Below are 24834 nucleotides of genomic sequence, written 5' to 3'. Positions count from 1 at the left end.
ACTAGACTTAAGCATAGCGGCACATCCCTGTCAGGGAGTCTTGCAGAAGATACATACGCTTCAAAGCAGGCTACATGCACTGTCAGTTCTCTGCACTGCCCTTTGGCTTATGTACTGCACCCAGGGTATACACAAAGTGCCTAGCTCTAGTCATTGCATTCTGCAGGCAAAGAAATATTCAAATATATCCATACCTGAACAATTGTCTAATTCAGGCAGAAAGCCAGGACGTACTTTTGAATCATCTGGCCTTTGTTCAAAGGGTACTAACTTGTCTGGGGTACACCATAAACAAAAAGAAATCACGCCTGGTACCCTGTCAACAAATTATATTCCTGTGAGCAAGCCTGAATACAACTTCTCAGATGGCTTTCCTCAAGCCAGAGAAAAGGACTCATTTGACAACCTATTTCAAACAAGTGGCCACAAAACCCCAGTTATCTGCAAGGCAAATACTGCAAGCCTTGGGGTTCATGGCCTCCTGCATTCTTCTAATTCCATATGCAAGGCTGCATATGAGGAAACTGCGATGGTATCTCAAAAGCCTATGGTGTCAACATTCACAGGCTGTAGAAGCTATGATTCCTATCATACCTTGCCTACGCCTAGAGTTCCTTTGGTGGGCAGAGGCCTGCCACCAAAACAAGGGACTACCTTCACACTACTCCCTGCCGCCCAGACCTTAACAACAGATGCATCAGACTATAAATAGGGGGCTCACCTGGCAGGGAAGTACATTCAGGTCAAATGCACCTACACATAAATCAAAAGGAAATGTTATCTGTACAGAATGCTCTGACAGCCTTTAAGGACCACATTTTTCCAGGACATCTAATGGTAAAGACAGAGACAACACCATGGTCATGTGGTACATAAACAGGCATGGGGGTACACACTCTTACCCTCTCTGCAGACTAGCCATGGCATTGTGGAACACAGCCTTGAGCTACCAAGTGAATCTACAAGCTCGATTCCTGCCAGGAAAACTAAATACACTGGCAGATGGACTAAGCAGAAACCTCATGGACCCACACGAGTGGAAACTGGAACCAAGGATTTTCAACATGTTGACAAGCAAATGAGGGAGCTCAGATATAAACTTGTTTACCTTCCCCCAGAACCATCAATTGGACAAATTTTGCACAAGGATCCCCCACAAACTAGCTTGGAAAGTGGATGCTCTATCCTTCAGCTGGAAAAACCTATCTTGTTTATGCCTTTCCTCCTCTGCCTATGCTCTCCAAGGTACGACTAAAGATCAAACAGGACAAGCCAAGGCCGATTTTAATTGCACCAGACTGGCCACGCCAACCACTGATACCCCCTCCTGCGCAATGTGTCATGCTTGGCCCCATGGCACCTGCCTCAGATTGCTTCCCTGTTGTCTCAGCAGGAGAAACAGATTCTGCACCCTCAGCTGCAACTCTGAACCTAGCTGCCTGGCTAATTACCTAATCTCTCCTTTACCACCCCTCAGTAAATCAGTGATGGATATCATTTTAGAGCTTAGGAGGCCTAGTACTAGAAAATCTTATGCTGCAAAATGGAAAAGATTTTCTATCTAGAATCAATCTCAAGGGATAAGTGCAGCAGTGCCCAATTTACCTCAGATTCTACAATATTTGACTGAGATGCTTCATAAGGGCTTGTTCTATTCCTCCATCAAAATTCATGCCTCAGCCATTTCAGCTCATTATAGCACAGAGCCTCGCCTATTCTCTCACCCACTGCTCAAGCAGATGTTCTTTGTGTTTCACTGTTGCAGTCATTACATTTGGGTAATCTGCTGGCAGGTTACCCTCAGTCGGCCTGAATAACAAAGTCTTGGGTTCTGCGTTGGTTGCTGTCTCCTCTTCCATGACGGTAGGTCGTTAGGGGTATAAAACATGCAGCCGATGCCATTTTAATCAGTCTTTCTTGCCGCGCGGTGCCCAAAGCAGAAGCAGTTCGCAAGTGCCTGTCGGCCGACTCCTGAAGTTTTCATTTTCGAGTTTCAGAACCGAAGTCTTCAAACTAAAGCTAAGCACCCCATTGGGGAAACTTTTTCTTGCTCCTTACTGATGTCAGTAAAAGTTAATAATTTAATTTCTTGTGGGAAGCAAATACCTCATAAGGATTTTCATTTTTACTGTATTCCTTGCCTAGGGTCTGATCACAAAGTGCCTTGCTGTCGGTTTTGTGCTAAATTTAACCAATGCACTATTAAATATCGGTATATTTTTGCTTCTAAATATTTTGGTTCAGGATTTAACTATCCTGAAATGTTATAGGTTAGCAGTCTGACTACCGGAGTGCACAAAAAACGCAAGGAAAAAGAGAGAGACAGTCGAGGTCCAAAACCGACGACAAAGCTTCTCCTAAGCCAGTCGCCGGTTCGCCGGTACTCAGTGAGGTGCTTTCGCAGCCCCTGATGCCCACTACTTTTGAGTCGCAGGCCTCTACCGAGACCCATTTGGAGTCTGGTATGCCGCGAGATTCTGCAAGTATTGAACCCATGTATGTCTCTCCCTTGGGTGAATCCAGAGCCGCTGATCAGGCACCGGCTTCTGAGGGTGTTTTCAGGCCTCAACATTTGTATATTAAACCGACACCATCATCAAAAACAAGGCCAAAATCTACTTCTATGTCTAAAAAACCGACGCATGAGCCACTTGCTCAGGCCCCTATGCCTAAAATCAAAAGATCAAAATGGCTGAGGATTTAATTACCTTGATCAGGGGTCCCCCCCCTGCTAAGAGGCCTAGGCAAGGCACTGATTATGAATCTTTTGATCAGGTTTCCATTTCTTCTGATCAGGAATTTTCTATTCCACCTTATGAGGACTCTGATGCGGAGGAATCCATCCCTTCTGCTTCTCCTCCTGAGGATTACTGTTATGGGGGAGACTTTGCATACTTTAAGGAAACATTTTCATTGGGAGAGTCAGGACTTTTCAGAATCCAAAAAGAGGCTTAGGGATTTTCTTCTACTTCCTCAGCATAGGCCTTTCGCAATACCTCCTGTATTAGACATTGTTGATGATGTTTTATTGGAATCGAGCACGGCTCCTGATTCCCTGCCTCCGGCTCCTATAAAGCCAGACAGATATTACAGGGTTCCCGACTCCCACAAATTTCTTTTCAAAAATCCTGCTGCTGACCCTGAAACTATTTCTCAGGGTCCCAAGGGTGTTAAGGCTTCTGCAGCCAAAAATCCTACCCCTTCTGATAGAGACTCCAGGGTGCTGGATAGATGGGGAAAGAAGGTTTATACGTCTGCAAACTTGGCAATCAGGGCTTTAAACTGCCGGTTTCATATGCTTAAATATCAACAGCATGTTATGGGCTTACTGAAACAGAAAATTATGTTGATTTCTGATTGTGTGGAAAATAGAGTTACAGGATTTATTGCATTCAGCAGAACAGGTTGGAAAGTATACTTTTCAATGTGGTTTTGATTCCCTGTAGGCCTCTTGCAGGGCCGCTGTAACTGGATCTGTGATAAGAAGGCATGCTTGGCTCAAGGAGCAAAATCTGCCTGATCATGTTAAAGCTAAATTGCTGGATGCTCCTTTACAGCAGGACATTCTGTTTAGTAATAAGGCAGAAGAGGTTTTAAAAAAGATGGAAGACAAAGCTAAATCTATGCAAACTGTAAAAGATTTCTTGCAAGTGCAGCCACCCAGGTTCAGTAGACACTGGCCTACTAAGAATTGGTCCTTTCCTGTGTCCAACAGAGCCATTCAGAGCAAACCCAGATGCTCCAAAGGCTCCAGGTTTCAATCTCAAGGATCTTACAGGTCAAAGCAATGGGGTGCCTCCACCTCCAAATCAGGAGGTAAAGCACAACCCTACAGTAAACAGTCTCAGTGACTTTCCTCTGCCATTTCCAAGCACTTATCTTTTGGCAGCCCCTTTGGTGGGAAAACTAGCAACTCATGCTCAAAATTGGCATTTAATTACTCAGGACAAGTGGGTATTAAACATAGTATCACAGGGGTACAGATTTCATTTCCACACGTTGCCAATTCCAAACGGATGGCCAGATCTGCCACCAAATCAGTGGACAGAGGCCCAGAAACAAGTCATGTCCCTCATGGATATGGGGGCCATTCAACCAGTGCCAGAAAAGGAAAAAGGACAAGGATTTTACTCAAGACTTTTCCTGGTACCCAGAAAAGACAAATCATGGCATCCAATTCTGGACTTATCCATTCTAAATATGTTTCTGGACATTCTAAATTTCAAAATGCTGACTTTACAACAGCTGCTGCCTATGCTAGGCAAGAATGCCTGGTTGGTAACTCTAGACTTAAGAGGCATACCTGCATAACCCAATAAGGGAATCTTGCAGAAGATACCTCCTCTTCAAAGCAGGCTTTTTGCATTACCAATTCTCTGCACTGCCCTTTGGCTTATCTATTGTGCCCAGGGACTTTACAAAGTGCCTGGTACCAGTAATTGCATTTCCCAGACAAAGAAACATTCAAATTTATCCATATCTGGACGATTGTCTCATTCAGGCAGAGGACAAGGACACTCTTCTTCAGCATCTGGTGTTTGCAAAAAGGCTTCTAGCATGCCTAGGGTACACCATATATGAAAAGAAATCACAACTGGTACCCTCTCAAATAATTACATTCCTGGGTGCAAGCTTGAATACAACTGCCCAGATGGCTTACCTCACGCCAGACAAACAAATTCAATTGACAACATAGTTCAAACAAGTGGCAACAAAACCCCAGCTATCTGCAAGACAAATTCTGCAGGCTAATGGGGTTCATGGCATCCTGCATTCTACTAATTCCATATGCGAGACTGCATATGAGGAAACTTCAATGGTACCTAAAAAGCTTATGAAGTCAACATTGTCAAAGCATGGAAACAAGGATTACTCTCATTCTCTGCCTGCAACAGGAGTTTCTTTGGTGGGCAGAGGCATGTCACCAAAACAAGGGACTGTCATTCATTCTACCCCCTGCCACCCAAACCCTAACTACAGACGCATCAAACTATGCTTGGGGGGGCCCATCTGGCAGGGAGATGCATTCAGGGCAAATGGAGCCCAAACCAAATGCATCTACATATCAACCAGAAAGAAATGCTAGCTGTACAGAATGCTCTGACAGCCTTCAGGGACTTCCTTCATCCAGGACAACTACTGATAAAGATGGACAGCACCACAGTTATGTGGTACATAAACAAGCAGGGGGGTACCCACTCCTACCCCCCTTTTTAGACTAGCCATGGCCTTGTGGAACACAGCCTTGACTTACCAAATACATCTTCAAGCTCAATACCTGCCAGGAAAGCAAAATTCTCTGGCAGAAGATCTAAGCAGTAATCTTATGGACCCACACGAATGGAAACTGGACCCACAAATCTTCAGCATGTTAACACGAAAATGGGGGAGCCCGGACATAGATCTGTCTGCCTCCCCCCAAAACTATCAGTTGGACAAATTCTGCAGAAGAGCTCATCACAAAAAAGTATGGAAAGTAGATGCTCTATCCTTCAGCGGGAAAAAAATATCAGTCTATGCCTTTCCCCCTCTGCCTCTACTCCCCAAGGTCGTACTAAAAGTCAGACAGGAAAAACCAAAAATGATGCTAATTGCTCTGGACTGGCCTCGCCAACACTGGTACCCGCTTCTAAGGAATATGTCACACTTTCCTCCGTGGTACTTGCCTCAAACACCTCACCTATTGTCTCAGCAGAACTATCAAATTCTAAACACTCAGCTCCAAACTCTGAATCTTGCAGCATGACTAATCAACTAATTTCATCAACCACATCTCTCAGTAAACCTGTGATGGATGTCATTTTGGAGGACAGAAGGCCTAGTACTAGAAAATCTTATGCTGATAAATGGAAGAGATTCTGTGCTTGGAACCAAGCACAAGGAATAGACACAGCAAAGCCCACTATTCCTCAGATTTTGCAATACTTAACTGAGATGCTTCACAAGGGCCTATCTTTTTCTTCAATAAAAATCTATGCCTCTGCCATCTTGGCTCATTACAACACAGAGCCACCCCTCTTTTCTCATCCCCTGCTAAAACAGTACCTCAGAGGAGCCAAAAATTTAAGGCCTCCCAGGAGAGCGCCCACTCCTGCATGGGACCTCAGTTTTGTGCTGGAAAAACTCACTCTATTTTTTTTTGAACCCGCAGCTACTGCGGATATAAAATTCCTCTCTTGGAAAACAGCCTTTCTTTTGGCAGTCACTTTAGCTAGAAGGGTTTCAGAACTGCAGGCTCTCATGGCAGTGGAGCCTTTCATTATCTTTTATCTGGACAGGGTGGCCCTCAGGACCAATCCTTCTTTTATGCCTAAGGTGGTATCTAGTGTGGCTCTTAACCAGAGCATTCACCCGCCTACTTTTTTTCCAGATCTGCAGAACAAGGGGGAGCGGATTATGCATTCACTGGATGTACACAGACAACTAAGATTTTACTTAAACAGGCCAAAATCTCTAAGAAAGTCTGAGCAACTACTGGTGGCATTCGCTGCAGGATCAGAGGGGAAGGCTATATCAAAGCAGACTATTTCTAAATGGATAAGCCATTGTGTTCGTTTCTGCTACTTGCACCATGGTAAACCTGTGCCCAAGGGGATCAGATCCCATTCCACCAGGGCTGCTTCTACTTCAGCAGCTTTTCTCAGAGGGGTTCCTACCAGAGACATTCTAGAAGCTTCTACTTGGAGCTCAGTTCATATATTCACAAAGCATTACCATTTACCTCTCTTTTCTAAATCCAGGGCAGGCTTTGCCACTGCAGTCCTGCAGGGCCTTTTAGCTGCTCCTAATGCTGTTTAATTCCATCCTCCCATCCATAGCTTTGGGATTCTACTCAAATGTAATGACTGCAACAGTGAAACACGAAGAACATAGTACAGTTGTGTACACTTATAATAAATGTAGATGTTCGAGTGTATTCACTGCTGCAGTCCGGGTTACCCACCCGCCAACCCCCTTTTCTATACCTCTTCTTTCCTTCACTATGCTCAAAAGCCTTTGTGGTGTATTTGCTTTTAGTTGAAGGTACATTTTATGTGTTCTAAATTGCATGTATATATTTATAGTTATATATATATATTTTTGCTTCCCATTTGGGGGGCACCTGACATCTGGGGCAAGAAAAACTGATTAAAATTGCGTCGGCTGCATGTTTTATAACCCTGACGACCTGACGTCTTGAAAGAGGAGACAGCAACTGACGCAGGACCCAAGACTTTGTTATTCAGGCTGACTGAGGGCAACCTGCCAGCAGACTACCCAAATGTAATGACTGCAACAGTGAATACACTCGAACATCTACATTTATGGTAAGTGTAAACAACTGTACTTTCCTCAGAGGGGCCAAAAATGGAGAGCTCCAACTCCATCCTGGGACCTTAACTTTGTCTTAGAGAAACTCACTCTTCCTCTTTTCGAGCCAGCTGCTACTGCAGATTTAAAATTCCTTTCCTGGAAAACAGCTTTCCTTTTAGCAATCACTACTGCGAGAAGGGTATCTAAGTTACAGGCCCTTATGGCAGTGGAGCCTTTCATCATCTTTCATGCGGACAGGGTGTCCCTCAGAATCAGTCCCTCCTTCATGCCCAAGGTGGTATCCAGTGTTGCTCTTAATCAGTCCATTCATTTGCCTGCCTTCTTTCTTAACCCACAGAACAAAGGGGAATGGATACTGCAATCCTTAGATGTGCACAGACAACTTAGATTCTACTTGGACAGGACTAAACCTCAAAGGAAATCTGAACAACTGCTGGTGGCATTTGCTGCAGGGACATAGGGGAAAGCTATTTCAAAGCAAACCATTTCAAAATGGATAGGCCACTGCATTCATTTCTGCTATAAGCACCATGGAAAACCTATCCCACAGGGCATCAGACCCCATTCAACCAGGGCTGCATCTATCTCTACAGCCTTTCTCAGGGGCGTCCCTACAGTGGACATCCTAGAAGCTGCTACCTGGAGTTATGTACATACTTTCACCAAGCATTATCATTTGCCAATTTTCTCTAAATCCAGAGCTGGTTTTGCCACTGCAGTCTTGCAGGGCCTTACAGCTATTTAAATTCCTCCTCCCAACCTTAGCTTTTGGAATCTACTCAAATGTAATGATTGCAACAGTGAAACACGAAGAACATAGTACAGTTGTGTACACTTACCATAAATATAGATGTTCGAGTGTATTCACTGTTGCAGTCCTGGTTACCCTCCCTCCAGCCCCCTGATTCTTTTGGCTGTACCTCTACTCTCATTTACTATGCTTAAAAGTTTTGGTGTATTTGCTTTTTTGTTAGAGGTATATCCTTGTATTTCAGATTTAATTGCTTCCCATTAGGGGGGCACCTGACATCCGGGGCAAGAAAAACTGATATAATGGCGTCAGCTGCATGTTTTATACCTCTGATGACCTGATGTCATGGAAGAAGGGACAGCAACCGACGCAGGACCCGAGACTTTGTTAATCAGGCCGACTGAGGGCTACTGCAAGCAGATAACCCAAATGTAATGACTGCAACAGTGAATACACTCGAACATCTACATTTATACACAACTGTAGTTTGAGGGCATGCATTAAAAGCTGATTCCTCACTGGAGTTTGAATATTATAATTACATTTTTCCTGTCTGCTTTTTTAAACCACTTGGCTTACTGGATGTGAAATTAATCTCTTGAAGAACCTTAGTCTTGGTGGCCATTACTGCTGCATGCTAGTTTTCAGAGCTGTAGATCCTTATTTGCAGAAAACTCAGCTTGATCTTTCACAAGCCCCATACATCTTTTAAGACTAACCTTTGTTTTCTCCTCAATGCATTTTCCGAGTTTTCCTTAAACTAGTCCATCCCCCCACAGTGTTATTCCTGGGGGTGTCCACTGTTTTTTTTATTATTATTTTCTTGCAGGTGTGCATATACTCGGAAATATTTACAATTTCTTGTTCTGTGTTGCCTAAGGAGGGATCACAATTACTAAGTAAAAATGTTTCCCAAGTGGATTGTTAGCAGTGCTAAATAATGTTGTGGGTCAGCTAATCATCCATTTGCCAGTACATTCGAGGGAGACTCAACTTATAAGGGTTGCTGCTATTTTCATCTTCAAAATTTGTGCTATAGCCCCTTGGTTTTCATTGCATATCTTAGCTAAGCATTATTGATTCGACTTAGACTTCAAGACCTGAGCTTCATTTAAGTCATCTATGCTGCAAGATTCATCCTTATGTGTGTTGTCTTTTTGACCTCTCTAGCTTCTTCTGTCCTGAGAAGTTTGTTTTGCGCTGCTTAGGGATTTTTCCCCATTGTACCCCAGTGCAGATGATAGTTACCACCTTCACTCTCTCTTTGCCCTATTGTTGAACCTGTCTATCCTTCCTCAGTTTTCTCTGAGTGCTATGTATCACAAGTTTAAAATTCTATGTTCTTATCTTGCTAGTTACAGCTCTCTGTTGTTCCATGAGGTAGAAATTAGGCGTGTGAGAATGGTTATCTATTCACAGTCCTGATACTGCGGCCATTATACAGTCTTTGTTAGCTAAATACAGCTTTCCTCTCATCTTTTGTAGGAAAGGATAGGCCTAGCCATTGTGTGAGATAAAGCGTAATAATCCCCCCCCCACAAAAAAAAGCGCCCTTTCTTTGTTTGTCCTCTGTAATTGCCTATGGCACTACTGAAGTTTATATTAAATAGGAGTACTCTACACACTTTTCTTATTTGTTTTCGACCACCTTTTAGTATTATATTCATTTTTTTAAACACGTTAATTCATGTGATTGAGTAAAAGCAATTTAATGTTACTCTGTAATGTTAATATTACGAAAGATAATGTGGTAGGTGACTTCAATTTGTGTGTAGGTGCTCTTGCAGGGATCGTGTGTGTGTGTGTGTGTGTGTGTGTGTGTGTGTGTGTGTGTGTGTGATAGAGATGCAGAAGTAAGGCTTTGGAGTCTGCCTCCATTCCCTACTTGCCTAGTAAACTTCATGGATGGTGGTGGATGTTCATGGGGTTGTCACAGAAGTTGGATGCATCTCGACACCAGTAAATGGTAACACGTTAAAAAACACTTGGATGTGATAAAGCCAGGTTTTATAATAACTAGGTAAGAGTCCATTGCTTCCCAGTTTGTAAACCATGAGTTCTAGGAAGACATAATTATTTTACCAGTTCTTTGTGAACATGATTCATTTACCTCCATACCTCTCAAATGTTCATATTTTCACTGAATGTCCAGTGCTTCATATTTTTGTTCTGTTCCTCATAAAATGTGTTGTTTTCTCGTATACCAGTAAGGATTGAATTTCCTAAATAGTGACACATTTGAGTTTCAGACTTTATATCCTTCCGGAAATGCAGATAGCGCAAAACCTTTTATTCTAGTAACTTTCTGTGTTTATCAGAGCAAGATTTAAAATTTGGCCCTGTTCTTTTGGCCTTTGTCCCCTTTGGCTTTGTCTAGATTTCTTGTGCTAAGAGGTCAACAATAGTATGGTTACCTCTGGTTTCTCTGTTACTTGTATTACTGATGCCAGATCTGTGGCAAACTATTCAGAGTAGAATTGAACAGGCTACTGATAGCCTGCCTTCAGATGAACCTTTAATTTGTTCTCAGAACTCTGAAAGCTGTTGCATTCCTACTTTTCATTTTAAGAAAATCACAACAAAAACAGTGTGTGACTTATTAGTTAAGATGCCTGAATATGATTGCTTTCCTTTTGATGTTCTAGAACATTGTTTTTTAAAACTGTATACTTCATTTATTAATGATCCCCTTACCACATGCTTAAATTCTCTTTCTTGTAATACTGTTTCTTCATCAGAAAGAGTCCGTACTTATTCCTAGCTCTGAAACTAGAGATGCTTAGTTCATGTCCATATTTAGAGCTCCTGTTGATATCTTTGAAGACTTGTTTTCATAGACAAGCTTATGCTGACAATTGTATGTTATATATGCATTATGTTAATATATTATTACTATAATTACTTTTAGATGTAGTATTTTAACATGTGTACATACACACCTTTTTAAACTTAATTATTGGTTTTGACTTGAAAATGTAATACATAAAAGGCTTAAAATGTTTTCTTCCAACTAATGTATTGTGAATGATTAAGAAGCTATTTTTGATAATAATCAAACAACTCATTGTTTTGCTACTATACTAGCTCCAGCACTTCCTGTAGACATTTTAATTAACAGCTTCGACTGATGATTTTGAAACCATTAAGGTATTTTAGGAAAGATTCCAGATATCTATCATTAATGAAGCACTGTTGTAGTCAGTGATAAATGTATACTGTAAATAAAGTGCCTATATCTGCTGTTCTCATTTCAGCAGGATCCACTTGACCTACAAATGATTGTATTGTTGAGCCATGGTATTTGTAGTATACGGGTGCTTAAGTGTATGTTGTATATGATATCCATTATGTCATTTGGGGCTGTCTGTGACGTGTGCTTATACCCAGCACCATACAGTTCCATTGTTATGTTTAAGAATAGTACTTGTCACGCCAGTGCCTGCTAGACCTTCACTTACTTGGTGCGCCCATTCTTGGAATGTAAGGCAGTGTCATGTAGCCGGAGAGTGCTACACAGCTAAGTGGTATGAGGCATAGGTTCATAGGTTCATAGGTTTATACTAGGCTATCTGCATCCACAGGTCTAGATTTATTCTCAGCAGGATAGTCTGAGTCTGAAATCTCTATCCCTCCCTCCGTCACGCCCTATTTATATCCGTAAAGGTTTAAGTCGCTTGCTCTACATGGCCTTGTATTGTCAGCACATGTCACCTCTGAGCAGACGGTATCGCGACTGAATAGAGCTGGAGTTTCTCATCCCGGATGATGGTACTCGATCATTTGGTCTTGATAAGTGAAGAGTAGGGAACAGATGACCACACAGAGATCTCTGGATGATCCTTCATGATCAGGTGGGCAATGTAGAAGGTCTTGCAATGTGAAGAAAAAGAAAGGCCACTGTCAACCTGGGTCCCCAGGTCCCTGATAACTTCTGTGCTTAGTAGTGGATTGCCTATATATGGTAGCTTAGGGTTACTACCTTTTTTCCCGAAGGGTATCCCATGTTGGCCTGTACTTGAAGTAGATGCCAAACAATAGGGGGCTAGGAGACCTCCCTGTGGTGGGACACCACTGTGACCCGCTTGAGTCTGACACAGCGCCTAACCCTGTGGGTTCTGTCCTTAAGCCAGTTTGCAACCCATCTTGTGACATTATGTTTTACATTTTTTAAGCTGGTTTTCTCAAGGGGTAGGCTATGGACTGCCTTTCCCTCATCAATGGCCTTGGTGACTATTTGAAGAAGTCGAAGTCTTTCAAAGGCATGATCTTCCCTTGACAAAGCCAAACTGGGTCGGGTCACCACAGTTGCCGACGCACTCTCCTGGGCACGTATCCTACCTCGATTTGATTGAGAGGGGAGGCTACACTCGGCTGATAGGGATCTCTCTTAGGGGAGAGGGGGTGAGAAAGCACTGACTGAACCTCTGCCAGTATGTTGGCAATGTCAGTTCCTACTTAGCTGAAAAAAGGCCTTATGATTGTCCTTTTGATCCATGCATTTTTTCTCTCAAAATTGGCCTTAGTTGATTTTATGAGTGCTCGTAAATTTTTACTAATAATGATCAGGCATTTGTAAGGCTTCCGCCAGGGTTGTGGTTGGTTCCCTGACTCAGGGGGCCTGAAGGATACCACACCAGTCTTGAGTAGTGTGAAGTTTGTTTTAGAGAAGTTCTTCTCACCAAGAGGGATATACTTCCGGTGTGGAGCATTTTGTCCGAGAGGGGTGGCCTGTAGCATGAGCTTGCCTTTGTAGAGTTGTTTTTTTTGTTTAGTTGTTTGGATGCCTGGATGCACAACCCTGAGGTGTGAGTATCCACCCTGAATATGGATATCCTCCCTGTTTGTGGATACACCCCTTTTTTTGGAGTGGTTTGGGATGAGGGCGTAAAACCTAAATAGTGGTAAAAAGTCTGCCAGTGGTGCTCTCAGGTTTTGAACCAGGTTTTCAGTTTACAGCACACTCATCGATGTTCTCCATACTGAGAGGGCCTCAGAAAAGTGCATTTTGATTTAGACTTGCATTGGCATGCATTGAGCCCCTCAATTTCTTTTTTGTTTTCTTTTCTAGGGTAGGTGGTTTTTTTAGAATGAGCTAAAAAAAAAAAATAATATGGGGTGGGTGGAGAGCCTTAGCCAATATCCGGAAATCAGGGGTGACATGTCGTAGACCAGACACAGATCCCCTTTGAATGACTGAGACATTAAGCCAATTGTTAAATTGATAAAGTCTTGTCTCTATGTTTGGCATCATTCTTGGTGAAGAAGATGGATACTGCTCAGGGTTTTGGTCATACCTGCCTGGGCTACATAATCAGAGAGCTCCTCTATGTCTCTTTTCATGCAGAGTGTGCAGGTACTGAATGCCCTGCCTTGCTTTACCTTGTCATTTAGCAGAGTGTGCAGGTACAGAATGCCCTGCCTTGCTTTACCTTGTCAGTTAGCAGTGTGTGCAGGTACGGAATGCCCTGCCTTGCTTTACCTTGTCAGTTAGCATAGTGTGCAGATACGAAATGCCCTGCCTTGCTTTACCTTGTCAGTTAGCAGAGTGTGCAGGTATTGAATGCCCTGTCTTGCTTTACCTTGTCAGTTAGCAGTGTGTGTAGGTACTGAATACCCTGCCTTGCTTGACCTTGTCAGTTAGCAAAGTGTACAGGTACTGAATGCCCTGCCTTGCTTTACCTTGTCAGTTAGGTATGTGTAGCTACCTGGTAAGGCATATAGTGTTCCTTTACAAGTTGCTTTACACCTCTCCATTGTGGTCTGCCATCATGCCTGACTATAATGCATAAAGAAATCAAAGTCAATAGGCATGACAGGAGACTGAGGTCATTACCATATTATGGTAATGAGGACATTGGATTCTGTGCAAGCTGTCCAGTATTACAGTGTGGTGGCAGGACAAGGTATTGGGTGCATGGTTGCAGGTTTAACTGCACCATAGGAGAATCTGTTAACCAGTACAGAGTTTTCTGCCATTTAACAGAGGTATTGGCAGGGTTGAGGTTTGTCAACATTAGTATGTTGCTCTGGACTGTCTGTTGAGCAGGATACTAATAGGGGAAGGGGATTTCTATGCTCACACATGATGCAACACACATTGGACTCCCATGTTTTCCCTGTTGGGACCATTGCATATGATTAGAGGAGGTGTACTACTGTGCATATCTAGTTGGTGCTTAGGGTACTGGTGGAGCACAATGGAGCAAGACTTGCACACTTAGTTTTGCTTTGTTGTGCAATGAATTTTATGAATTCCAAAGGGCTTTGGTGCACGTGGTCTGTTTCATAGTAAACTGGTTTTATGAATGCCGCTCTGTGTAAATATTACTGTTTCCAATTATCAGCATCATCATGTTATAACTAAAAGAGCTGTATGACTCCCCAAAACATGCTGAAAATACATACATTTGTATTTTCTTGACCATTGTTCAGCATTAGCGCAAGAAGACTTTGCTCTAGTGAGGAATATTGTTCTCCTAGGACCTAGGTCTAGTATTGGTCCTACAGAGATTCTTGGGCCTGCTTTGTTCATCTGCTAGCTCATTGTTGAATCTTTAAGAACACATTAAGTAGCCTTTTTTTAGCTTGTCCAACTGCATTTTACTGCTTGGATATAGTTCTTGAACTTAAATAAAAATGCATTTTTAAAAATTCAAACATTCTCTTTCCTCATTCTGTCCCTCTTAATCCTTTTCATTGTTTCTGTGCACCTCATTGATGTATTATCTTTACAGCTCCAAGTTTTATATGACTGACTGTGCCATTCTCGTGTTTATGAATAGAACTCTGGTGCCTGGTAGACCTTTTAATCTTTCATGTGATTAACTTTCTTATGCCACCTTTTTCTCTCTATTACTGGTTTCTGTATATAAGGCTCTCATGTCATTTTTTTTGTTGCTTTTATATATAATGTCTTTTGCACCTCCATTCCTGACTATTGTTGCTTTGTACTACTGTGCATTTGCTCTCTTAATCTGCACTGGTATGATTCTGGCATTTCTTTTTCATAAAGTGTGTGTGTAGTGTTATAGGTATATATTTATTTTATTATTTGTGTGTTATACTTTAATTATTTTTAATTTTACTTTTTTTTCTGAAAGGCTTCCTAGCTAAAGTCTGGATCTGTTCTTTCTCAACTCCTGGATAAACTATATCCCTAAATATGAACAAGTACCTAGTCATACCTTACGCTTCTTACTCTCCCTACTTCAATAGACGTCTCTCCTGTGACTGTAATTTATAAATACACCATAACCCTGTTTATTCTCTCACTTAATATTGCAACTCCTGCTTGTTTTATACTAACTTACCTTTAATTTCTATATAAACTGGCTGTCGTTTCAACACTAAATCATTGTCAAATGAATTCTATATATTCTTAACCAATTGTTTCACATTATGTCTAATTTGTTATAATTGTTTACACTGTAGATGTTTTTGTATTTTTAGAGGTTGTAAAATTATTCTTAATTTTTTTATAATACCTGGGAGATTTCCTCCCTGGGCCTCAACTTAAAATGGGCAACCTACCCAGTCAGACTCCCAGTAATCAAATATTAATTAATAAATAAACTTTTGTTACCATTCCATATTATTTTGACTGAGTTGTGACTTTTTTTTTTTTTTTTTTTGCAATAGCTTCATCCTCCTATCTGGTAAATGAGTAGTAGTTTAGTAAATGTCACTGAACATCTAAGCTGGTGGTTTGTAATTACAGTGGTTGTCAAAGCATTCTTTTCTTTGATGACTGAGAAAGTTTTTTTGTATTTATGTTCTTGTGTCAGCCAGAGAGTGTTACTTCATTCCTTGTTTTCTTCTCTGCTCTTTTTTCAAAAAAGTACATCTTCGCTTTCTTTCCACTTATGTGTTACTTTTGTGACGTACAAATGCCAGGGTCTGAGACCATGAAAACTAATGCTGTTTCAAAAGAAACTGTTGCATTTGATGTCTTTTAGAAGTGTCCTCCTTGGGGTGGGGTCAAAGCCCCCTCACTGTCATGAAAAGACCTATGTATGCTGTTACCCATTGTTTAACATTACTGGCTGTGTGTTGCTGCACCTCATTAGAATGAAAGATGCACACTTGTAGTGAACAGTTTTGACCAGTATGCGATGCATTGGGTAAATATACTTGGCCATTACCCAATTTAGCAGATCCTGTGATCATAGGAAGTTACTAGGCTAGTGATCTAGAACCTTTTTGAGCTTAGCCATTCTTCCCCAGTTTTCCCAATTATTAATACCCATGGAGTAGAACGGATTTGGTGTATACCTTTGCCTAGAGCATCTACAAGCTGACCCTGTCCATAAGGGACACACGTGACAAACCAGGGGTAAATTTGTGATTTACCACCAATTGATCCAAATTGCATTTGCATAGCTTTGGGGAAGAGTTGTGTTTCACATGAATTGAGGGGTGGTCTGTTACAAAGACGGTATAATCATTAAGATATACCTGTCCATCCAGCACAGTTGGTTTGTCACAGATGAGGTTTAGATCCTTAGATTAGGTGGTTCTGGTGCTGTTTACTTTCCAAATGTATATTGGATCCATCAGGGCTGGATCAGAGAATGACTTGTAGGTTAGGCATATACAGGTTGGCACCTGCAGACAGACAGCAGTTTGCCACAGTGTCGGGAATTACACTTTGCATGAAGGTAGGTAGAGTTATATTTATTTAGTTTTATTGCATCTTCTTTGCTTCTGTGCCTCCTGACTATCAAGCTCCTAAGGGGTTGTTATCCAGGCAGCCGTGAGGGTCCTTTGAGCTGTCACTGGGAATATTTTTCATTTATGAACCTGACACCTAGCACTGGTGGTGTGCACGTGCACATTGCCACTTTCTAATTTTTTGATAGTAAAATATCACAGATGGTATTGTGCATTGCTAAGGCTTTCCTTTGTAGGCATTTGAAAGTGTGTGTGTTTTTTTTTTTTAGGCAGAATGTTGCAGTTTATGCAATATAGTTTTAAAGCTCTGTGATACTTGCCACGTCTTCGTGAGTGTGTGATTGTGTATCTTTGTAAGAGAAGTCTGAAACATTTTTAAGACGTGAATGTAAAGTGTAGGACAAGGACAGAGAACAGGTGTTCTACTGCAGTGTTTTGCAAGTTACTCAAATAAATATGGTTGTCTTGAAAGGCAAATCTGACAGAAAATGAAAAAAACTGAGGCATGGACTCCTGTACTGATAGTGATTATATTTTGCTTCCAGAGTGCCGAGCTTTACAAACTGAACACTGAGCAGTACCAGAAGGCAGTAACTGAAGTGGAGGCCAAGTTCAGGTATGCCGCTTTTTTGTTGTATATGTATTTTGTTTTTACCATAATTTTAATGAAGTGAAACCAGTCCTTTTAATTTATTTCATCTGGTCAGAGCAGATTTAGTATACCCAAAAAACACACTGGGATATACTAGTTATTTTTCTTGGTAAGGAAGAATGTTTCTCTTTTTTGGATCAGTTAATCGGTTGTTGTTGGCCTTTGGAAACATATTTGCTGAAGTAAAATAGGGTGATTAGTGAACTGCTCCTAGACATGTGCATTAAGGGTGTGCAGTGCTTGGCTTAAAATAAAGAGAAGTGATATGTCGTAGGGTCAGCATTTAAATGCACATCTAATGAAGTTCCTTAAAATCCTTTAACTCTTACACGCTATGTTCCTATTAATGTTTGTGAAATTATTTATAACTGTAAAGCATGTTGTACCTAGCTTGTTTAAGGAAAACTCTGCTGCTTATCTCCTGTAATTTCTATCCATGTTGTCTTGTCATATAGATTGTGTGCCATATCGATTGCCATCCTCTGAAATGAGTCTGTCCTGTATTATCCTCGCAGAAAATGGAGTTCTATAATTCAGTTTAGTACTACAGGTTGGGTTCTCATCAAGCTTTCAGCTGAGGGAAAATAACTTCATTTTTGGCTGCTGATACACTTCTCCACTTGCATGTGTTCACATTTCTCCTTTCTGCTCTCTCTGTTTGCTTACTTTTCCTGGATTTTCATTTCCTAAGTAAGTTACTTTGCGCTTCTGTACATTTAGTCTAAGCTGAAGTGTTTGACAGTTATTCAGCTTTGCAGAGTCACTTCTTATCTGTCATAGCACTCTGCATGTAAAGCCTGTTTTGCAAACCTTACTGTTATCTGCAAAAGTACACATTTTATCCTTCAAGATAAAGAGCAATTCAGTTATCTGGTTTGGCAGGCAAATTGTCATTTGGTTGAATGCAGCCTGTTCTGAGTTACAAAATGCTTGGAATCACAATGGCTGTAATATTTAGAGTTTTCCCCTCCCCCAACATACAGCACTCCTCATCTGTAAAGAGGCGACAGTACAGTTTGATAGCCCATTGTATTCCAACCCCTGGATACTTGGGCATGCACAGAGGGTAGGGGGCCTGTAGTAGAAAATGCTATGATGGCTACCTTATTGTCAACTGCTGTCTGCCCGCTGTCACCTCCTCATGAAAAGGGGGAGTTAATGTCTCATTTGGCTGAGAAGAGACTGATCATCTGCTGGCAGTGAGAGAAAACAAATATTATAACACTATTAAGGATCTGAACAGGTGCTGGAGCCCGTGATACTTCACTAATGACCCTTTTTATTTTATATATTAACCAGGTACGTGAACTTGTCTGAGGACCCTTTCCCAGCGATGAACCCAGCCTGACATACTTAACACTGCACAGAACTTGTATCCTATGGCATCGCTTCATCTGACCCCCAAAAAATCTTAAATATATACTAGCTGACAAGTTCAGCTCAAACATTTTTCTTAGCCCCTCTCTTTTTCTCACCCACACCATCCAGTCTGCACCTCCGTTATTATTTCTGAACAAGTCCCAGAACCTTCTCCAAATCTGAGAACACTAGTTCCATGTGTTGTTTCTTTCCTCATTCATATGAAACACAGCCTCTTTGTGCCATTCACAAACATTTTCAGTCTTGGATTGTACACTGGGAATGCATCCAAGACCTGGAGAACAGCTTTTTTGGCGGTCATCCCCAGTCTACTGCATTCTGCAGAAAATAGAAGCAAATTATGTTCACCCGTTCTTCTCATTTAATTTGAAAAGAGAGGGGAGAAGAAAAAATAACTATTTGAATCCTCTTAAATTGCCTTCTGTGGTGTTTATTACCATTCCCTTTTCTTTAGTGTCTACCTCAACCATTGATTTTCCGGGTAACTTTCCATCAGAATTGAAAACTCAGTATGCTTCACACCAGGCTATATCGAACTCCAGTCTGGGAGATCTGATTTCATTGCAGGAGGTGCAGATGTATTTGAGTCGGATGATTCAGCAAACCCTGCCAACTCAGAAAGGCCTAAAATTCTGTGTGTGTGGACCATGCAGAGTTGAGACACACTGTGCCACAAATATAAGTGGAAGGACCTTGGCAGCTTTCTCAAGACAGAAGCTGTTAAATGTCCCTCTTTCACTGTCCAAGTTACAATCCTACCTGAAGTAATCTTGTAAGATATGAAGTGAAATACTCGCCTATCACCAGTCTAAGCAGTAACAAAAGGGACTGTGTTCTCATGGGTCATTCTGAGTCATCCCAAAAATCTGTGACTTTCTTCATTTAATACATGAGGAAGGACATTAACCACAGACCTAGTACTATCACTGCAGAAACTAGATTTTCCCCAGACTTTCCTGGGTGGTTCCACATTTGGTGGACGTCCTCAGACATCCCACCAAGGCTTTATAGGATAACGTATTCAGGCCTAGGAAGGTTTTTTACTTGTTTGTTTAATTTATCAATCTGTAGGTGCCTTTTCACTCTCAGCTGGCTGATGTCATGCCTTCCCATATTACACATGAGCCCGTTCATTCTCTAGCAGTGGAGAGTCTCTACATCTGCAAGGATTATATCTGTCTGGAGGTGCCATCTTTCAGGCAAATATTTCAGAGCTTTGTGCTTTTGCTAGCATCCTGGCAGTAGGATTATTTCTTGTGTAACTTTCTAACCCCACCATGGGGTAACAGAGTATCAGCATCACTATGAGGACTGTCCATAAACTGCTTCTCTAAGTGCACACTTTTTGCACATGCTAATGAGGGATAACCCCAAGCAATGGCTTGGTGAGATACAGGCCCACCCCCCAGTGATTTCCAGTATAGTGCCATCCTTCGAGGATTGTGACTGCACGAGTCCTGTTCCACCAGTGCTGGGGCCATCAAGTCCCAAAGCTGCTAATGTAATGCTGATTGCTTGGGCCGCAGTCTGAGGTTTTTCCGACTGCTCCTGACCACATGCCTAGGAATGCTGACAGGAGCTTTTGCCTGGGCATTGAAAGATCTGCTCTTTTTTTAATACTGCCAGAAAAGATCTATTGTTTCACAGCCTTGAGGATGGCTGTTGCTACCCAGAGCCTTGTTGTCTCTGTCCACCAAACAGGGAGTCTAGGATGATGGGAACAGTTTGTGAAGTGAGTGTTCATGTTCACCATCTTATATTTGAGAATGTTAAACAACTAAACCCACATGGCATATCTCCAGAAATCATCTATGAAATGCTGCAGGTGTCAGAGGAATTGTCAGATGGGCCCTAAAAAAAAAAATCTAAAACTAGGTAGCTATTCAGTCCACTCTTATGAACCACGTGGTCCATGTTATTTACAGCATGACTAAGGTTTCATTCAGAACCATGACTACAAATGTTGCGCAACTTTGGCTCATGTGACTCAGGCTTACTGCATTTTCAGAAGATACTGAAGGCAGCATTCCTTGATTCTCCAGTTACAGAACTACATCTGTTCAGTAAGGAGGTCAGCAGATATCTAAAAGATATGGAAAAACTGGGCAAAACCCAGACAGGCATAGGTATCAAGTTCCAGCCTCAACAAAGCTGCTTAGCAAAGATGCAGAGGATGCAGCAGCAGGTGTGGTTCCAGCACATGACACTGAAAAATCACCAGCGGGCAGCAGAAGGAGCCAGAATCAAGGCTACTTCCACAACAGCAGTAAAAACAATAACTAGACAGAGAGAAGTTCAGTTTGTGGACAACCAGCAGTGCTACTGAAAGGCTTCCTTGGCTGCACTTTTCTGGCGATAGACAGGGGAAGACTGCTCCTCCACTTTGAAGAGAGATCAAAGATCATTTGAAACAAGTGAATGAAGGGAATAATACTAAGATGCTGCAGGATCCCCTTCATCTCAGTCCTTCCACAGCCCAAGAGTCTACCCTGTCAGAAGAAATGAACAGGGCAGGAGGCAGCCACCCTTCTACAGAAAAGAGACACACAAGAGGTCCAACCAGACTAGGTTTTTTTTTTTTTTTTTGGGGGGGGGGGGGGTAATCAAAATATATTAAAAAAAATACTTCAAGCCTCTTCTGAAAATTAGCGGCCTAAACCTCTTCATAGAGAGAAACTCAGAATGGTCTCTGTGGCAATGATCTCCTATGTGTATATCAAGAGGAGACTAGATGTGTTCTTTGGACTTTCAGAATGTGTATCCCCCTACATATAAATAGTTGAAAAACCTAGAAGGTACTTATCCTTCTAGGTAGGAGCTAATCACTGCCAGTTCAGATCCCTGTCGGTTCATCAAGCACATGGCAGTGGTAGCTGCCATCCGTAGGCTTCCTGGGAATAAAACCTTCCCTTATCTAGACCGCTGGCTCCTTACGGAGTCCTTCCTTGCAGTCAACCAGCAGTGCACAGATTCTCTTCAGACCATTCAGTGCCTTGGAGAGTCACAGTTATTGTTGCTGAGGCACAACATATACCCTGCATACCTAGATTTGAAAGACCTTCCTTTCAGAGGATAAGATCATGGTATTGCAGCATCTCCTTTTGACCCAGGATAGCACAGTAGAATTAGTTCACAAACATTCTGGGTACATGATAACTGCTGTATATATATGATGCTTCAGGCCAAAGTGATGTTATTGCATTGGGTGCTTGTGATGCACTGGCAACAGTCAGAGCAGTCAGTGTTGCAAAGAATCACTATTTGCATGCTGGTGCATTGCACACGTACAGTACTGGCTCCACAACCTCATCATTAACATCAGCAGTGCATTCCTTACTCTTTGTCCCATTACCGTGCTCATCACTTATATGTCTGCCCTAGGGTTGAGGGGGCTGCATTGCCAGGGCAGAATGGCTCAGGATTTGTGGCCATAACAGTAGTCACACCTCCACGTCAACATCTTGTAGCTCCTCCAAGCTGTCCTTTTCTTGCAAGTCTTCCAGAGTGTCCTACCCCTTTAGGCAATCCACATTTATCCAGACAGCATATTCGTGGTCTGGTGCAGCAGTTAAGAAGCAGGAACTTGCTTCTTTGACCTGTGTAGAGAGGCTATCAAGTTGTGTGTCTGAACCCCCATTCCATAATCTCTTCCTTGTGGCATTTACATTCCAGGGGATTCAAATGCTCTTGGAGTTAATTTGAGCAGGAACCTCCTCCAACATGAGTGTTTTTTTTTCAGGTATCAAAATGGTGAGGGGAATCTTCAAGCAGTGAGAACTGCAAGTTTTCTGTTCAAGTCTCGATAAGATGCAATACGCAATATTAATTCTCCCTCATACCAGTGAGTGACTGCAAGACAAAAGGATACATTTTCAGAAACATGGCAGCAAGGCCTTGATGCTGGTGACTCATTACTGGCCTACAACGGTGTGCTTTCTCACTACTATCTCCATACACTGTAGAAGGCTCCTTCATGATTATTCCATTCAAGAGCCTGATGTCTCCCTTCTCAGGTTATGCACCATCCAGACATCAGTACTCTTAAGCTTGTCAGTATGGCAAGTTTTAAACATGGCTGACAGTCGTATGTTCGCCTATGAAGTTAAGGAGAGCTTGCTTTCCTCACAGGAAATACCAACAAGAAAAACTCAGAAGGGAAGGTGTAAGAGAGATTTATTCACTGGGAGCCGAGAAGGACATAGAATCTCTGCAAGCAACTATACACAAAGTTTTAAAATACTTGGGAGTTTTTTTCAAGGAAGGGCTCAGTTATTCTTCAGTTAAGGTTGACTTAGTGGTGTTTTAAATTTCCATGTCTTTCTTAGCCATGTCGGAGTCCTACAAGGCATTCTACTTAAGACTCTACAGTAAGGAACCCTAGAAACCTTCGGACTATATTCCATCCTTTAGGTATCTGTAAAACTCCCTTTGAGCTAGGTACTGCAATCAGCCTTCGATTACTGTAGTGGAAAGTACTAGTTTTAGAGACTATATCTCCTGTCAGAGAAGAGTTTCAGAATTGCAGCAAACCTTCCATCTGATGTTGTTAATCTTCATTCATTAATGAAGGATGGGTTTCAGTTCCGTCCTTGGAACCGACTCGGCCGATATCCAAGCTTGTGCCAGCCAAAAACTCTCGAGCTAATATTACCCACAATACCCCTCTTCCTGTCTCCTCAGATCTCGTTTGCCACATAGACTTCAGGACGCGTCAGGCCAGCTCTTCAGCTGTGTTTTCAATTTGTTTGGAAAAATTGAACTTTAACGCTAAATTCTTAACCTTTTCAACTTAGTGCTTTATCACCTTTAGGTACTTTTGCTTCTTTTTTTGTGAGAGTGAATTTTCTTCCCCTCTTTTTACCATTGGTATTTCTGGGTACCATAGTTGGTACAGGCCCCTCTCTTATACCTTTTGGTATTCTCTCTGCCATCGCTAGTATTTTCCTCTCCCCCTTCCTTCTTACCCTTTGAGTATGTCTTTTTACCATTGCTGGTATTTAAAAAAAAAAAATATATATATATATATATATATATATATATATATATATATATATATATATATACACACACACACACATATATGTGTGTGTGTGTATCTTCTCCCATGTTTGCTACTGTTGAGTGCTATTTACTCTTTGGACTGACTGCTAGTTGTTGTTAAATTTGTTGAATTTCTGTAATTTGTTAAGCTGCTTTTTATGATATCCGATAAAAAGGGCACTACAGGCTTTAAGCAGTGTGATAAATGTGGCAGGAAAATGCCAGATTCAGTCTGTCATGTGTGTATTGGCTTGGAGTTATGCACTTGAAGGCTCGACCTCCTTGTGAGATATGCAAGGGATTTAGTACCCACACTTTGGCAGAATGGAAGAATTCATTAATACTAAAAGGTCTTCTAAAAACTCCTTTCTCGGAGGCATAAATGAAGTGGAGGTCTCAAACCCTCCTAAAGAGTCTAAGAAGAGGAGCCATTCTCTGCTTTCCTCTGCTCAGTCTTATGAATCTAAAGCAACTAAGGTCCGGGTTCATATGGAACTGAAGCACATCTGTGAAAATGACTAACTATTACTACGGCACTGGAGTCCAAAACTCCATTCTCTGTGCCATCTTTGAGTACAGAACCGACCATATCTACAACTACCATGGTACCGAAACCTCCTTCCATGCCACGGACCCTCTCTGCATCAACAATAGTCTCTCCCATCAAATTGGTCACTTCCCTCCCCTCAACTTCTGGTCCCATGATCGCGGTGCTGAAGGTCGAGACACACTAGCCAGGACCCAATTCTCCGTCGGTCAATCCCTTTGTTGGACAGCAACTCAGGCCATTCCTAGAACAACCTGAATTTCCATTGGGGATGTCAGCCAGGTCCAGGAGCCTTTCAAATCTCAACGTAATGAGACTTGTGGATCAGCTCTTAGCAGCCGGAGGCATTCCAACCACATCTTGGACCTCCCACCCGGAGCCAAGGGTTTTTCTCCACAGACTCCTACCTATATTCCTCCTTCAACCTCTCTGCAGGTATTGGCGCCCTCGTACCAATGCCCATCCTGGTGCCAGCTTCCT

The 24834-nt window shown here is 42.0% G+C and overlaps 1 protein-coding gene across 1 annotated transcript in view; it reads left to right on the top strand.

The window, feature by feature from the left end:
• Positions 1-24834, top strand: part of CHCHD3 (coiled-coil-helix-coiled-coil-helix domain containing 3) — a 1651044-nt gene that overhangs the window by 1268529 nt on the left and 357681 nt on the right. The window contains exon 6 of the mRNA XM_044088662.1: positions 17281-17351. Coding sequence (XP_043944597.1) covers positions 17281-17351 — 71 coding nt within the window. The remainder of the gene's footprint in view (positions 1-17280; positions 17352-24834) is intronic.

Source organism: Protopterus annectens, chromosome 11.part0 (genome assembly GCF_019279795.1).
Source record: "Protopterus annectens isolate FY-2018-M chromosome 11.part0, PAN1.0, whole genome shotgun sequence".
NCBI lineage: Eukaryota > Metazoa > Chordata > Ceratodontiformes > Protopteridae > Protopterus > Protopterus annectens.
This window is presented reverse-complemented; position numbering and strand designations above follow the sequence as displayed.